At 48.0% G+C, this 16968-nt stretch overlaps 1 protein-coding gene across 1 annotated transcript; it reads right to left on the reverse strand.

The window, feature by feature from the left end:
• Positions 1-1725: 1725 nt before the first annotated feature.
• MMACHC (metabolism of cobalamin associated C) lies at positions 1726-16884 on the reverse strand. Its single transcript, XM_048861455.2, has 4 exons — positions 16648-16884; positions 6075-6269; positions 3463-3615; positions 1726-2708 (listed from the first exon to the last, which is right to left on the reverse strand). Exons 1-4 carry the CDS (start codon positions 16798-16800, stop codon positions 2397-2399), a joined length of 813 nt encoding a protein of 270 aa, XP_048717412.1. The 5' UTR covers positions 16801-16884; the 3' UTR covers positions 1726-2396.
• Between the last annotated feature and the right edge of the window lie 84 nt (positions 16885-16968).

The raw sequence follows: 16968 nt of genomic DNA on the forward strand, positions 1-16968 counted from the left end.
AAGGTGCTCAGCACCTTGCAGGATTGAGCCCAAGTAGTAAGCAGTCTTTCAAATTGCACCATTAATTGTCATCTTATTATACAAGGTTCTGACCTCACAAACAGCTTCTAAATAAATGAATCACTGACTTCCAGTGTTCCTTTGAGCTCAGTGAATGTAAAAAGACACAGTCCATCTGAAGATATCTTACCCAGTGATGTAAGTAACACCTATGATCACTAGCAGATCAGAGAAAATCAAAGTCTCTCTCTTTTTTCAGCCTGTTTACATTTGGCAGCATTTCATGTATGGTCAGCTTTGAGGCTATCCCTCTACTCATTCAATTAGGAAGCTTTCCCATTTTCGTATTGAGTCCCCCCCCCACACACACAATGTGGCTGTGGCAAGGGAAGTACTTGAAAACCTTCAACTCAGGCATTGTCTAGGACCAGAAGAAAAAAGTTTGGCTTTTTTCCCCTAACCGAGCTAGCTTAACTTGATTGAAAAGCCCACTCTGCACCTGCATAGATACAGTGCAACTGCGTTAGCATCATTTCACCATGTGAAGTTACAGCTGAAGCAGGATCCTAAAATTGAACTAAATGTGTTGAACTGTGTCCACATCTGTGTTAAGTGTTTTGTCTGTTTGTGATTTTAGGGTGGTGGTGGTGGTAGTAAGAGGGGTTTCCAATCAAGTTAAACCAGCTCCTTTTCCTAGTCTGAGTGAAAAAGACTAGATTTGAAAGTGACCGCGCCGTTTAAAACATTCACTCTCCTGAGAGAGTGTATCACAGAATAAAAGGTGCTAGAGATGTTTGAAAAAGTCTGCCCTCTGAGGTCATACAAAGAAGCAAGTCATTTCACAATTCAATTGTAGACAATTCAGTAAATCCTTATTATTAAATAGAATAAAAATAACTAAGCTTTTTAAAAAAATAAGTCCTATTAGAACACAAATAATCAGTACTTCTAAAGAGCAGCCTGGATTTCCCAGCCTCACGGGCGCCTGAACTTTGCCCAGTTGAAGGGCAAATGGTAACTTAGCAGGAGCCAGAGGAATCCATTCCTAATTAGCTTTAACACGGAGCAGACTGCAGCCACCTTCCTCTACAAGATGGGGCCAAACCATAAACCCCAGCGTGCAATACTCCATCTTGATCCAAGAGGCAGGCTTCTAGATTGAGATGGAGCATGCAGGCCAGATTAACTTTTTACGGGCCCAGCTCCAAACATTTGTGGGCCCTTCTGGGAACAATGGAACATGGCAAAGGGAGGTCAGTCCTTGGAGCCAGGGGCAATGGGGCATGGCACGGCAGGGGCAGCCCTGCTCCGCACAGTGCTCGGGCACTGTTTACAAACTGGCAGTCACCAGACGCACACTGGCCCTCCCAGCCGTGTGCTGCCAGTGTGCCCCTTCCCTGTGGAGGTGGGTCCATGCAACGCCATGCAGCCCCCCCCCCCCAGCACCCCTTGGACCCTCTATGCCCAGCACCCTCACACACACAAAGGCACAGTATCCTGAACACCACCTCTGCTCAGCACCCCCCCGCCATCAGCCCTACCACAACTGCCCAGCACCCCAACACACACATCACTCCCACTGCCCAGTACCCTTCCCCACAGCCCCACCACAACACACCCCCAACAGATCCCCACTGCCTAGCACCCCAAAATACACAAAACTCCCCCACTGCCCAGCACCTCCCACCCCCTCACATCCCAGTATCCCCCCCACAGACCCACTCCTCCACACCCTGCCCCCAAGACCCTGTTGAGCCAGCGCAGAGCAGGGATCCTCCCCTCCCAGCACAATGCAAGGGGGCAAGACCACTGAAGCTCAGGAGCACAGAGTGGCCCTGTCCCCCGGGGTCCCACCCAACCCTACCAGCCTGGCACTGATGGTGCTTGTGGTGGAGGAGGCGTTTCCTTGCATGGGCGGGGGGGAGAAGCAGCCTCCAACTTCCCACGCCTGTCGCTACCACAGAGTGGCAGGGAGAGGCGGGCCCCAGCCTCGCGGAGCCTGAAGCGGTTGGTCACTGGTCCAGCCAGAGCGGCAGCAGCTGAGGGCTCCTCTCTGCCCCTGGCTCTGCTGGTGGCAGCCTGCTGGCGACGGGGGCAGAGGGGAACCCTCAGCTGGCTGAGAGGAGCGAGCGGTAAGAGGAGAAGCTGGGGGGAGGGGAGATGTAGAGAGGAGCCAGATACTCCGGGCGCAGTGCCCGTGGAGCGGGCTGTGCCAGGCCGGGGCCCCTTTTGAGCGGGGGCCCAGCACCATGGTGCCATTGTAAACCCAGTACTGATTCACATGGGATCTTCCAACTCTGAACCGTCACGCACTTCTTCATAACTGCTATGGAGGATGAGGGCCTCTGTGAGCTGCACTCTGTTCATTCCCTGCCCCACACTCGGAACCGTGTTACTCAGTAAAACGTACTTCTCTGGAGAACTCCTTGCAGCTCTAGCAGTTTGAATCTCTCTGCTGGAGGAGCTCCAAAGTAGGCTTTCTGCTCCTCCGAGTACCGTTCCTTCACTTCAATGATGTCCCTATAGCTCCAGTCCCGCCAGTGGAAATTGAATTTCTCCAGCAGCTCTATCCGCTTCTCCTCCGAGGTCACACAATCCACAGGAGCAACCTGCTCCAGGAATGGCACCTGAACATCTGGGAATATGAGGAGACCTCGGATAGCAAACCAGCCTCCATACCGGGGATGGATACAAACACCATAGATCTTCTGAAAAGAAGAAGGAAATGGTATGAGACGTGCTGTTCTAGATCTAAGGGTTGGCCTTGTCTCAAGCAGTGCCTAGTCTCTGGGACTTCGAGAGAACCTCTAATGCACATGGCCAAGTGATGCTGTACTGTATGAGAAGAAAGAGGAATTCCCTCCTAACCTTATACTCTGAAGCATTATTACATTTGATTCCCTTTACTTGGTTCACACACCTGCATGTGCACGCACCCCTCTCCCTCACACCCCCAAATAGATGTGCTGGAAGGTGGATCTCGGGAGCCTCTTGTTAAAATTCCAAAATAAAAATTGAACACAGCGCAAGTTTTGCCTGAGTAAGGATCGCAGGATTTGGCACAGAGACATAGAAAAGGCCTATTTGGTTCTCTAGCACATTTTGCCTATCCTCAGCCAGGATTTTTCCTATGCTACATTTGCCTCTGCTTTTGTCTAGGCTAGATTTAGATGTCCCAGGCAATTGGTCTTCCACCTCTTCCCTTAGAAGGTAATAAATCTCATTGATCAGGACATTTCCCCTCCTATTTAGCCTCCATTTTCCTCTGCTCAATTTCATCGCTCTTCACCTAGTTATGCCCATTGTACCACTCCAAAGAATTCCCGACTCCTTGGCAGACACACTTCAAATAACTATCACATTTATGCCTCATGAGTTCCTTGAGGAAGGAATCAGTGAGTCAACAAAAGTTTTACATTCAGGTGCTCCCAAGGGACTCTTGGGCTATGATTCATAGCTTACCTTTTCTCCCCAGGGATCACACCTCACATCCTTCCTCTGGTAGTAATATGCTGCTCCAGCCACATGGGCAGCTGTCTGGGCCAGAAACTTGGGCTTCCGGTTTGGCAGGATCTCATAATCATAGATGATGTCCACCCTCTGGTCAGGAAGACTCTGGAGGAAGAAAAGTATCAGCTCAGAATGACTGAAAAGTGTTGGCTAGAGGCACACTGGAAATTCGTGGAATGGGTTTGAAGCTCGCTCCCTCCCTCACCTGGCTACTGAACTCCCCCTTTCTAACCAATGGGCTTGCAGGATCACACGCTGTTCTGTATATGACTTCTGAGTGATCCTGCATTTCCAGATACTAAGCGCCTTGACCCTACAGTGAAAGGTGCATTATTAATGAGTTTCATTCCCTTTATAAGGGAGTTTTTTGGCATGTCCCTTCTCTCTTCCTTTCCCAAGATAGAACTCAGTACATCTAGTGGACACTGAAGAACTGGGAAACTTCCGATTTGTTTTTATGAAAACATATCTATGTCTCAGTTTCCCCTCTGACCTTGTATTGTAACCTGCCAGCACAATGGGATTAATGTCTTCTTTAAAACAGGACAAGCAATGCAGTGGAGGGACATCACATAATCACAAATGAACTATCAACCTGTGAACTGAGCTATAGAATCAGAATACTCAAAGACTGTATCAGCTTTATAAAGATGTACCTGTCTGGGCTGGGGGAATTGCAGGCGTTTCCTACTGGAACTCAAATCACTGGAGGATAATTAATGCAAATCCTTGGACAGGGAAACAAATCTAGAGAGGCCCCACCCCCCGGGGAATGGCATATCCTGGTTTAACTGATTGAAGGCAGCTAGAAAACAAAGAAATGAGAATTGTATGATGTGACCAACCTGAGGGGTCACACTGACTACGTCCAAGAACTGACATGTGACAAAGGGCAGATCCTGCAGAAAGGTTTAAACTAAGTACTTTGAAATCCACCAAGGTCTTATGTGGAGATACCTGGTAAGCATGTGGGTTAAGCCATTTGTTCTATCATATTTTTTTTCAGTAATGCTTTTGTTCTGATCAAATACTGTGCTTTATTGAGGCTGGCTGGTCACTGATTAATACTGTCATTGCCCTCAGGTCTGCAGGTGCTGGACTAAAGTCAAACTTGCTAAGGTGATCACAGTGAACTGCAGGAAGAACTGCAACCTAAATCCCTGGGCTCACCTGAAAGGAAGTCAGCTCCTGCAGGGGAGATGCTAGCCACCCAGAAATGGAGGATTAAGGGGACACAAGGATTACATAGTGAGTCTTGCAGTCTTCCAGCACTGTATTACTGAATTACATTTAAAGATACTGGTGAATAGCCAATGCAGTCGGATTAATGGAGATATTCAGTGGGAAAGTTTTAATTTTTTTTGTAAGTCTCCATCCTGAAATCTTCTGGCACTCCATGATCTCTAAAGTCATAATGTGGGGTATCACCAATACCAAAAACTCCTATGCAGTTTTGAGGATTTACAGCGTCTCAGTCCAGGTTTGCAGTGGTTATAGAAGTAGAAATAAAGGCTCTGAGGACCTCTCTGTCAGCAAGCTCCCTTCTGTAGTTACTGAGGTATTTATTTATATACATACTTGCAGGATATGTTCAGCAGGACGATCTCCTCTAAGGGACTGTTCTAAAGTTCAGTGCAGTCAGTGGCAGATTCAGTGGTGGATTAGCCACTGGACAGACGGGGCCTGTGTTTGGGGGAGGTGGCGGAGGGTGGAACAGGGGCAGGCCCTGGGGAAGGAGCAGAAAAGGGTGGGGCTGTGGGTGGGGCCGCAGGAGGAAGGGGTCGGGAGGGGAACCCACTTCCTTTGGCCCAGGGCCCCAGGAAACCTTAATCCGCCTCTGGTCATTGGAAAGACTTCCAATGACTTCACTGGGCTTTGGATCAGGCCCCAGATGTCCTGTTGGATTCCGGTACCACAAGGAAAAGGACATCCAGCCCCACGACTCAGCTCCAGCACTGAGGTGCAGCCTTTGCCAAAGCACAGATTGAGGCTTGTGTCAGTTGTCAGCCATATCTTCCTCTCTCAGATGTCTGACTCCTGCCTTGAGCTTTTTGACGCTTTCACTCACAACTCCTTCAGGTCCATTCTCCTTATGGTGGGGTAGACCCAGGTTGACCTTCTGTATGACCTGGTGAACACCATCACCCCAACCCGTGAACCCATCCAACAACAGCTTTGTGTTTTTAATCCATGCCCACAACAAGGATGTAACGATAAAAGAGGCTGCGTAAGAGAGAAAAGGAAGTTGACACCCTGTTGGGTACTCTTACCGTGAGCCTGGCAGCATGAATAATACTGTGCAGTTCCCATCTTTCATCTGAGGATCCCAAAGCACTTAAAAAAAACCCTCAGTCACAAACTCTCTGCCCATAAAATAGGTCAATATCATTATTGCCATTTTACAGATTGAGAAACTGAGGCGCAGAGAAGATAAGTGACTTCCCAAGGTCACAAACACAGCCAGAAACAGAAATAAACCCAAGAGTTCTGACTCCCAGTCTCCCATTCTAGCCACTAGGCCATACTCTCATTAGCAAGAAGACACTGTTTTCAAAGGTTCTTACCTCCTTCACAAGTGACAGATGATAAGAAACGCATTGATCCACTGGGTCATTGATTTTTTTCAGCAGCTGTTTGTTCACAAAGGGTTTAAAGGCTTTGTCAAACATCAAGGGGGTGCTGAGGACAACGAATGCCAGTGCGCCCTCGGAGTACTGGAGGTGAAAGGACGGCTGAAGAACAGCATTGTACCACCCAACCTTCAGCAAATAAAGACAAACATCCATTAGAACCAAGACACCTAGATTTTGTCCTACCAGGGCTGCGCAGAATTTCAAAACATGAAAGAGACTGCAGCTATCTTCATACGTAATACAGATGTGCAGCCTGCCCAGGCTACAGATCCCAAAATGCACTGCCTTCCATTCAAATCACGAGGGAGCATTTCATGTTGGGATTTATGGTCACCTCTGTGATGGTGCCCCCCATAAGGCTTTATGGAAATATGCTTATGGATATACGACATAACTGGAATATGTTCTATGCTGTAGATGTCACGTAACATATCTATGTAAAGGTTATGACCTACTGAATCTATTAATCCTATTTGTATGCATGTATCATTTTTGTATTTGAAGTTATGAATATTGGCCATGTACTGGCTTGATTTCTAAATAACCTTAGTAGAGCATTTGGTCAGTTCCTGGAGAAAGGAATTTGCAAAGTTAAGTGCCCAATCAAGAAGCACTTAACGAACAACGCATCTTGGAAGGCTCCAATCTACATAAGAAGTCTTCCCAGAGACATTCAAGATACCACGTGGGCAATGGCTTCTGCCTGAAAAAACTGAGTCATGCATGGACATGTGACTTGCCCTGGTGACTCCAGAACTCCATCTTGGAGCTGGACTGTGCATAGGCGAGACGAGGGGGTCTCCACTCACAAGAGAGAGTCTATTTAAGCCCGTGGGAGACCCCTCCATTTGGTCTTCAGCTGACTAAGGAGATAGCCTCTCCACCCGCAAAGATACCTGAAAGAAACTAGAACAAAGGACAGTAACTACAGGGGTGTGAGTGATTGCTGCACCCGGACTAGAAGGAGATTAGTCTGTAAAAGGAAGCTTACTGGAACTGGTGAGGTTTTGTCTGTATTCAGTTTTATTAGACATAGACTTGGGGTTTTATTTTATTTTGCTTGGTAATTCACTTTGTTCTGTCTGTTACTTCTTGGAACCACTTAAATCCTACTTTCTGTATTTAATAAAATACAGGGGGATAGCACCCAGGAGCCCTGACCTTTAGCCCAAACTTTCCCTCTGAAATCTCAATCCTCTGTTTCTCGTGACAATCACTTTCATAGCAAAAACTATGATGTCACAGAAGCAGCACGAGTCACTGAACTCTTTAAGGATGAAGATCCTGTGTGCCAATGTCCCTCCTAATAACAAAGTGAGAAAGGAAAAATAAACAAACTGTATCACAGAAAAGCAGAATCATCTCAAAAAATAACTTGAGACATCAATGGGTCTTTAACAGCAACTGGATGTGGTGCCATTTTACATGGAAATACAGATTATTACAAATTACAGCACTGAGCTGCAGAATTCACAACCCATTTCTGCCTCCAGCCAGTTTACTACAAATAATGAGACATGCTTCTCTGACATCATTCTCGCTAACACAGTGGGAGGCTGGATGGGGGTGTTGTCAGTGACTGTGGAGCATATCTCCCAGCGTTTCGCCATTCACATACTGGGACAGAATTTGTTCGGAGTGGACTCCACTGTCTCTCTCAATTCTCTCTTGAAGCAATAGTGGGCACCACTATCTGGGATTCTTGGACTGGTGTCCCCGTTGGATCCTTTATTTTGACCCAGTGATCTCACTCCTGTTCCTGATTGGAGTTTTTTGTTTTCTTTTGGGTTTTGTTATTTGTCCCCCATTGTTTGGTTGATCCTTGTTTTCTGTGGCCCATCCCTTTTGTTGAGGGGGTGGCCATTTGGGTATTGTTGTGTTTTTTCCCCCAAGGATCAAATAAGCATGCTCACTCACAGCCGCCCTGCCCCTTGTGATGTCATAAGGGCCATGACAGGCTGCTGGAAAGAAATGGATACTTCTGTTCAATCGCATGACGGGCCACATGCTTTACTTCTCCAGGCATAAACATTTATTTGTGAAGGTAAATGACATGATGCTCCCAAGAGCACAATAATTCCTCAGCGGAACATTAGGTGCATCACATATTATGATGCTCCCAAGATTTCAAGAGTTACTTTCATGGCTGGATGGGTCATAATGCAGCCCAGTTGACAGTATTAGAAGTTAGGGGGCAGATCAAGCCAAGAAGGCAGGGAGATATGAGCAGGAGAACAGAGACTCAGCCCCAGGAGTGCTAAGCACAGCCAGGTAATAACTCTAAAAATCCTAGCATAATACACAAACAGCATGTTACACAACCTGATTACACATAGCAAGTTTATTAGGACCCTGTGACTCTATTAGTTTCTTGCAGTTTTGTCCCTTGGGAGGTCAAACGCCATGGCTGATATTTAAAAAGGAGTGTAGAGGTTTTAGAAATTAATATTTCTCTAAGGGCCTGAAACTGCAAGGTGCTGAGAAGCTTTGAATACGAGTGAAATCAATGTGAAAGTGACTCTAATGAGAGCAGGAGGTACCCAGCACCACACAGGATCAGGACACAGAAAGAAAATGAAATTTACAGTAAATTATCATCCTTACAAGGTCAGCCCCACTGTTTAATCTGAAATTGGGTCATTTTAAGATGCTGAACTGAGACTTCAGAAAAATCAACTGAAATATTTGAATCTAAAGGTTGTTGATTTTGCAGCTGAGATCAGGAAATAAGATGCCACTAGAAATAATGAGAATTGTATCTTAAAGGAGCCACAATGGTACCATTCTTTCGTTCGGTAGTTAGAGCCCTTTTTGTTCCCTGTTTCTTCCATTCACTCTGCTTCGTCTTTCTGTGGAAGTGGGAAGGTATCAGATCCTGCTCCAAATGCTAGAAGAATCACTTCTAACAAGACCTTTTGGCCATCAGACCAGGATTGTATCCCGAGATTAGCTAGGAAAGGCATCAATATTTCATTTGCTATATATAAAGCTCTTATTGTTCCAGAATTAACATAGCCTACTAGAAACAGTCCAAAAAAAGTTTTTGCTTCCTCTATTATACCAGGTCATAGCTGAGATTATAATCCTGTATGGTGCTCTCAGGATATTGTCAGATCCAAAAGAAAAATTATGCTTTAATTTTAACAATTATAATTAAACAATTAAAAACAAACAGAATAAGGGTGATTAACATCCCAGTAGTTCTTTTTCTATTGATCCAACATCTATCTGGGCTGGCTGAAATAATCAATATTTGATGTATGTTTGCAATGTTGTGGTAGCCATGCTGGTCCCAGGATATGAGCAAGACAAGGTAAGTGAGATAATATTTTTTGCTGGACCAATTTCTGTTAGGGCTTGGCTACACTTGCAAGTTAGAGCACATTAAATCAGCCCCGGGTGCCCTAACTCCTGAGGTGTCCGCACTGGCAAGGCACACAGAGCGCCTCGACTCTTCAGCTGGAGCGCTCCTGCACGAGAAGCATAAAGCTTGCTGCGCCCCGGCTGAAACGCCCGGGTGGCATGTGGACGACGTGTTGCATTACTGCGCTGTGACTGGCCTCTGGAAACATCCCATAATCGCCTGAAGTCAAGTGGCCACACTTGTCATTGTTTTGAACTTGGCTGCAGGTATGCAGATATCCCCTTTCAAAGCTCCGTTTCTGACAGCCAGCTGCTTATCTGCTCCGGGACAAAGCAAGCCATTACTGTAGAATGCTGCTGTTGTGAGTGTGTGTGAGGCGAGGGAGGTCTACTGCTGTCTGAACTTACCACTGACACCCTCTCTGACACCCTCTCTACCACCCCAGAACATACTGTCTCTCCCCCCACATACACACAATACACTCCCTGTCACACTCCACACACACCCCCCTCTTGAAAAGCACGCTGCAGCCACTTGCACTTGTGGGATAGCTACCACAATGCACTGCTCTTTGTGGCGTTGCAAGAGCTGCTCATGTGGCCATGCCAGCCCACTTGCAGCTGACAGGTTAAACACGCAGCAGTGTTTTCCCTGCTACGGTCTCCGAAGGCTGGTTTAACTCCCAGTGCTCTACATCTGCAAGTGGAGCCATGCCCTTAGTGGAAAGTTTCACAGAGCTTTTTGCAGGTCTGGAAAAGGAAGCCAGGGTGTCACAACTAAATACAAGGAGGGATAGACTGTTAAGCATAAGGGGTTAACACATATTGCAAGAAACTACCTAAAAGAAAGTGGGCAATAAACACCCTGCAGTTACAGGACAAAGGAGGATTGGTAAATTACAGATTGTTGTAAGGAGTCATGAGACCAGAGTCAGAGAGACCAGGACACACCAACTCAAAGCAGCATAGGCACCAGACCCGGAGACAGATGCAAAACCTGCAGATAGATCTCTACTGCTCAGATGATCAATACCCCCCATAACACACCTCTCGAGATCTACGCGTCCTACGTATCTCTATCTTACATGTGGTGTACCTCATCCAGTGCATCAAATGCCCCCAACAACTACTATGTGGATGAAACAAGACAATCAATAACCTCTTGACCCCTTCCTGCGTGGGGGGGGGGGGCAGAGTGAAGGCAGCTGGCTTCAGGAGTATTACTGAGCATGCTCAGTCCATGTGAGCATGCTCAATAGAAGCCAAACAGCAAATCTGATAGAGGGGGAAGACGATGTGATCCCACCCCCATCCCACATGGCCTCTGCTCTCAAATTCATGAACTCACACAGGAAAATGATAAAAGAAACACACCATAGCATCTGTGGGTAAACACAACTCACAAAGCAATTATTTCCTCTTTGACCCCTCAGGCCCCCTCAAAGGAAACCTGCACATCTTGAAAAGACAAGCCTAGGAACTTAAATTCATAAATCACTAAAAATCATGGTCTCAAAGGAAACACTGGTTTTATGGCTCATTACAATTTGTAACTTACAAACCCTCCTTTGTCCTAGGGCTGTAGAGGAGTTAATCACTAGCTTCCTTTTAAGTGGTTTCTTGCAACATACCTTAACTCCTTTTGCTTAACAATCCATCCCATCTTGTATTTAGCAGTGACATCCTGGTTATCTTTTCCAGACCTGAAGAAGAGCTCTGTGAAGCTCAAAAGCTTGTCTCTTCCACCAACTGAAACTGGTCTAATCAAAAATGTATTACATCACCCACCTTGTCTCTAACATTTGATTTTGTAATGGGTAATGGAGATTGCCCTTAAATATCTAGGTGGTTCCATATTTCGGTTTTATATTTTAGAAACTAATTAAAAACATTGGGGGAGGGAAGGCTGCTGCGTGGCACGGATTTAGGGCAGGCAGCTGGCCGGCCCCGCACAGTGAGGGTCCATGCCACCTCATATGCCACCCACAATGTGTAATAAGTTGAAAACCACTGATCTGAGTAGCTATTGATTTCAGTGGACTCTGGACTGACACCAGTAAAACTGAGATCAGTTTTGTTTTGGCCTTTGTTTAAATCAATGGCTCTCAGTCCTTCCATACTACTGTATCCTTTCAGGAGTCTGATTTGTCTTGCGTACCCCCAAGTTTCACCTCACTTAAAAACTATTTACAATACAAAAAGTGTCACAACCACAATCACTGAAAAATTGCTGACTTTCTGATTTTTACCATAATTATAAAATCAATTGGAATATAAATATTGTACTTACATTTCAGCATATAGTATATAGAGCAATATAAACAAGTCATTGTCTGTATTAAATTTTAGTTTGTACTGACTTCGCTAGTGCTTTTTATGTCACCTGTTGTAAAACTAGACAAGTATCTGGATGAGTTCATGCACCCCCTGGAAGACCTCTGCGTAACCCAGAGGTATGTGTCACCCCGGTTGAGAACCACTGGTTTAAATAATTAGTTGGTCTGCACGTTATTACAGTGTTGAGAAGAGGTTACACATGTTATTAGTCATGACGCAGTTTAACGACTTGTATAGAAATAACATGGTACGATGAATGCATTCTTACTGTCCCTTAATATCCTTTTTGGAGGACTATCTTTTTTAAATACTACATGGGGTTTTTCACCAGGGAAGAGCAATGGGGACCAACCCACACATAGACATCTTGTATGTTTGGGTTTTTACAATAATAAAATAATAACAATTAATAATAAATTAAAACTGCATTATTAGCCATGCAGTATACTGCTCTGTAGGCATCTGTAAGTTCCAATGTGCAGATCATTACTCCTGGGCAGGTGCCAAGCAAAAGACTGTAGGGATAGGGATGGGTATGTATTTATTTTCTGTCAAAGGAAGGTCTCCAAGTTCCCTAGAAAAATTGTGATATACAGCACCAGGTGCAATTTCCTGCATTCTGTCAGGCCCAGGACCTACAAACATATGATGAGCTTTATCTACAGGAGCAGTCCCTTTGACTCTAGCTGCAGGGATAGAAGAGAAGAGCTATTTCTTCCACTCAATGCTAAAAGCCTGGTGAGGCAACGCCATCTACTGTCTCTTCATAGATATGGGCCCCCATCAGTACCCCCACAGAAAGGCTTCAGTGCCCACTGAAGTCAGCAGGATTCTTTCCGTTGGCTTTACTGGAAGCGGGACTGGGTCCATGTGTAGTCATCCTACTGAAGCCAGTGCAAGCTAAGGACGTGAAGTGCCCCCTCAAAGGCACTCAGCACATTTCAGGAGGTGCCCTTAAATCAGGGGTGGGCAAACTTTTTGGTACAAGGACCACATCTGGGTATGGAAATTGTATGGCAGGCCATGAATGCTAAAGAAATTGGGGGTTGGAGTACAGAAGGGGGAGAGGGCTCTGGCTGGGGGTGCGGGCTCTGGGGTAGGGGTGGAGATGAGGGGTTGGGGGTGCAGGAGGGTGCTCCGGGGAGGTTTTAGAGGGCAGGAGGAGGATCAGGGTTGGGGCAGGGGGTTGGGGTTCAAGAGGGGGTCAGGGGTGCAGGCTCCGGGCAGTGCTTACCTCAAGCAGCTCCCAGAAGAAGCGGCATGTTCCCCCTCTGGCTCCTACACAGAGCCACGGCCAGGAGGCTCTGTGTGCTGCCTTGTCCGCAGGTGCCGCCCCTGCAGCTCCCATTGGTCTCAGTTCCCGGCCAACGGGAGCTATGGGGGCTGCACTTGGGGCAGGAGCAGCATGCAGAACCCCTTGGCTGCCCCTACGTGTAGGAGCTGGAGGAGGGACACGCCACTGCTTCCGGGAGCCGTGTGGACCGGGGCAAGCCCTGAATCCTGCTCCCCGGCGGGAGTTCAAGGGCCGGATTAAAACACTCCCAGGCTGTAGTTTGCCCACCCCTGCCTTAAATAGTCAGCAACATGAAAAACCAATGGAAGTATAATCGCTAGCATTTATGCAATGCATTACAACATGCTTCTGAGTGCACAGAAACAGTCATTAATCCTTGCACCACCGCAGGAAGAGAAGCAATTATCATCCCCATTTCACAGTTAAACTGAGGCCTGGGGAAGTCAAGTGATGTGACCACATCAGTAAAAGAACCAAAATTAGATCTAAAGAGTTCCTACCTCCTATTCTTTTTTCAGTCCAGGAGGCGAAACTGCCTAGCAAGAACAGAACACTGCAAATAGCAAGACAGAAACACTCTCCTAGCCAGTAAATCATTCAGCTGTTGAACTGCACCTGGTAGCATTTTAACTGAAGTGAACTTGTTTCTTTCACCAACAGCAGTGGGACTAATAAAAGATATTATGCACCCACCTTGTCTGTCCTGACATTCCACATTTATCCCCACATCTTACTAGCTCAATTTACAAGTTAAAGATTTTCCTAACAGATTGGTTTGTCAGCAGTCAACAATAGTCTTATTTGTCAGTCACCTAACTTCATCGCTCCGAAAATGTTAGTTTACAAAAAAGCTTCATTTAAGAAATTCACAGTTTCAGTGGGAAGATTTCTGATGAAGGCTTTCAGAATGTACGTACCTGGGCACGTAAGGACTTTGTCTCTCTGTGAAGATCAACATTCACTGACTGTGGGGGCAAATCTTAGTTTCACCTTTGCCTGGGTTAATATTCAATTCTCAGGACAATAAAAACTTTACTTCTACAGTAGTCAGTTTCCTGACTATTGTCAATATTTAACTTTCAAGACAATACAGTTTGATGTTAATCTCAACAGAAGTCAATTTTCTGTTTAGTATCATTTTGTGCAGCTCATCTGTGAATTCATGCAATCCTTTCTCATGCTTTCCTCCACCATTTATCTCCTGCTCTTGCTGTTCTCCAGCCAACTTCTCTGAATGTTTCAGTTGCTAGTTTCCCTGTTTCTTTCCTTATATTTTCAACAAGATTATGCATTTCACAACATACATGGAGAAATGTTTCCTCCCACATATTTTAAAAATTACACTTGGCCTTTCTCAGAAGCCCTCCAGTATCAACTGCCACAAATAAAATGCTGTCCCATGATGCACTCTGCAGAACAACATGGCAGTTTTGGAAATAATCTGAAAGGATGGAGATGCAATACACTTTGGAGCTCTCAGAGATACTCCAGGGGACAGGTTGCTACTACACTATGGTAGGACTGATATCATTGGGAGTCAAAGGACCGACACAGCTTTCAAGAGGCACCCAGCTTCTCACAGGATCAGGCCTTTATAGAAAGGCACTCATGCCAGTTTTGAAGGAGACTGGGCACTTCATTTTCCCAGGTGATCCAAACAATGTGACAGCAGAAATGAGATGAAAATAATCAATGGGAATAAGTGAAGGGATAACAAGCAGCAAGATATGGGGCAAACTCAGTTCATGTCTGGATGTCCTGGCCAGCAAAATGTAATTCAGGAAGAGTTACAGACTCAGGAGTACACAAAGATTTCTGGGTGAGAGCCTACCACTTCTTGCTCATCACTTCAATGCCACCTTTTCCAGCACCTGGCCTGAGTGAAGAAGGAATTAGACCACGTACTTTCCATAAACGGTCACCAACATACTATACTTCAGAATACAGCCTGCGGGGGGAGAAAACATGTGTGGGATCCCTGTGGCCCACTTGTCCCCAAATCCACTGGACAGCCACCGTTTTCCCCAATGGCAACTGCCAATGATACCACCACGTCTGGAATACATCCGGGACCCTTCACCCCAAAGCGCCTGCAGCACCAGGGAGGAGCCCGAGTTGATTACCGGCCTGGCGGCCCCCTGTCATCACACAAGGTGGCTGATGTGGAAATGTAATGTCATGGTGACAACTGCATGATGTCGCGGTGCCCACACGGCGTCACGGTGACAACTGCATGATGTCGCGGTGCCCACACGGCGTCACGGTGACAACTGCATGATGTCGCGGTGCCCATATGGCGTCACGGTGCCCCTGCATGATGTCGCGGTGCCCACATGGCGTCACGGTGACAACTGCATGATGTCGCGGTGCCCACACGGCGTCACGGTGACAACTGCATGATGTCGCGGTGCCCACACGGCGTCACGGTGACAACTGCATGATGTCGCGGTGCCCACACGGCATCACGGTGACAACTGCATGATGTTGCGGTGCCCACACGGCGTCACGGTGACAACTGCATGATGTCGCGGTGCCCATACGGCGTCACGGTGACAACTGCATGATGTCGCGGTGCCCATATCGCGTCACGGTGCCCCTGCATGATGTCGCGGTGCCCATACGGCGTCACGGTGACAACTGCATGACGTCGCGGTGCCCACACGGCGTCACGGTGACAACTGCATGACGTCGCGGTGCCCACACGGCGTCACGGTGACAACTGCATGACGTCGCGGTGCCCACACGGCGTCACGGTGACAACTGCATGACGTCGCGGTGCCCACACGGCGTCACGGTGACAACTGCATGATGTCGCGGTGCCCACACGGCGTCACGGTGCCCACACGGCGTCACGGTGACAACTGCATGACGTCGCGGTGCCCACACGGCGTCACGGTGACAACTGCATGATGTCACAGAGCCCATATGGCGTCACGGTGCCCCTGCATGATGTCGCGGTGCCCATATGGCGTCACGGTGACAACTGCATGATGTCACAGAGCCCATATGGCGTCACGGTGCCCCTGCATGATGTCGCGGTGCCCACACGGCGTCACGGTGCCCCTGCATGATGTCACAGAGCCCATATGGCGTCACGGTGCCCCTGCATGATGTCGCGGTGCCCACACGGCGTCACGGTGACAACTGCATGATGTCGCGGTGCCCACACGGCGTCACGGTGCCCACACGGCGTCACGGTGACAACTGCATGATGTCGCGGTGCCCACACGGCGTCACGGTGACAACTGCATGATGTCGCGGTGCCCATACGGCGTCACGGTGACAACTGCATGATGTCGCGGTGCCCACACGGCGTCACGGTGCCCCTGCATGATGTCACAGAGCCCATATGGCGTCACGGTGCCCCTGCATGATGTCGCGGTGCCCATATGGCGTCACGGTGACAACTGCATGATGTCACAGACTACGAGGCTGTGCGGGCCACGTGGGCACCACCCAGGGAGCCTGGTGGCCATAGCAGCCTCCCCCCCCCCGCCACGCGGCGCATACCTGGAAGGGAGAAAGCTCGAAGCCGAAGTCGCACAGGCAACCGCGGACCCGCCTCTCCAGCGCAGCCACACCGGGCTCCATGCTGCCCATCGCGCGGGGCACCACGGGAGATGTAGTCTCCCGTCCGCCATGGCTGCGCGCGCGGAGAATCATGGGAAAGAAAGTCCTTCCCCACCACGCCGCGGCTGCACGCGGGCAACGCTCGCCTCCTCCGGCGGCTGCGCGCGGTGCGTCTTGGGAGCGGCCCGCCGCCCGGACGCCGCGACCGCGCGCGGGGCATGACGGGAGAGGTAGGCCGCTTTTCAGACGCCGCGGGGCACG

The sequence above is a fragment of the Caretta caretta genome, chromosome 8, assembly GCF_965140235.1.
Source record: "Caretta caretta isolate rCarCar2 chromosome 8, rCarCar1.hap1, whole genome shotgun sequence".
Classification (NCBI taxonomy): domain Eukaryota; kingdom Metazoa; phylum Chordata; order Testudines; family Cheloniidae; genus Caretta; species Caretta caretta.

Bases quoted from the DNA above. Each gene is read 5' to 3' on its own strand.
- MMACHC (XM_048861455.2), bottom strand. From the start codon at position 16,800: ATGATTCTCCGCGCGCGCAGCCATGGCGGACGGGAGACTACATCTCCC. The intron at 6,270-16,647 runs GTATGCGCCGCG...TATTTGCTGAAG, and splicing joins TCGAGCTTTCTCCCTTCCAG to GTTGGGTGGTACAATGCTGT. The intron at 3,616-6,074 runs GTAAGAACCTTT...TTCTTCCTCCAG, and splicing joins ATCTGTCACTTGTGAAGGAG to AGTCTTCCTGACCAGAGGGT.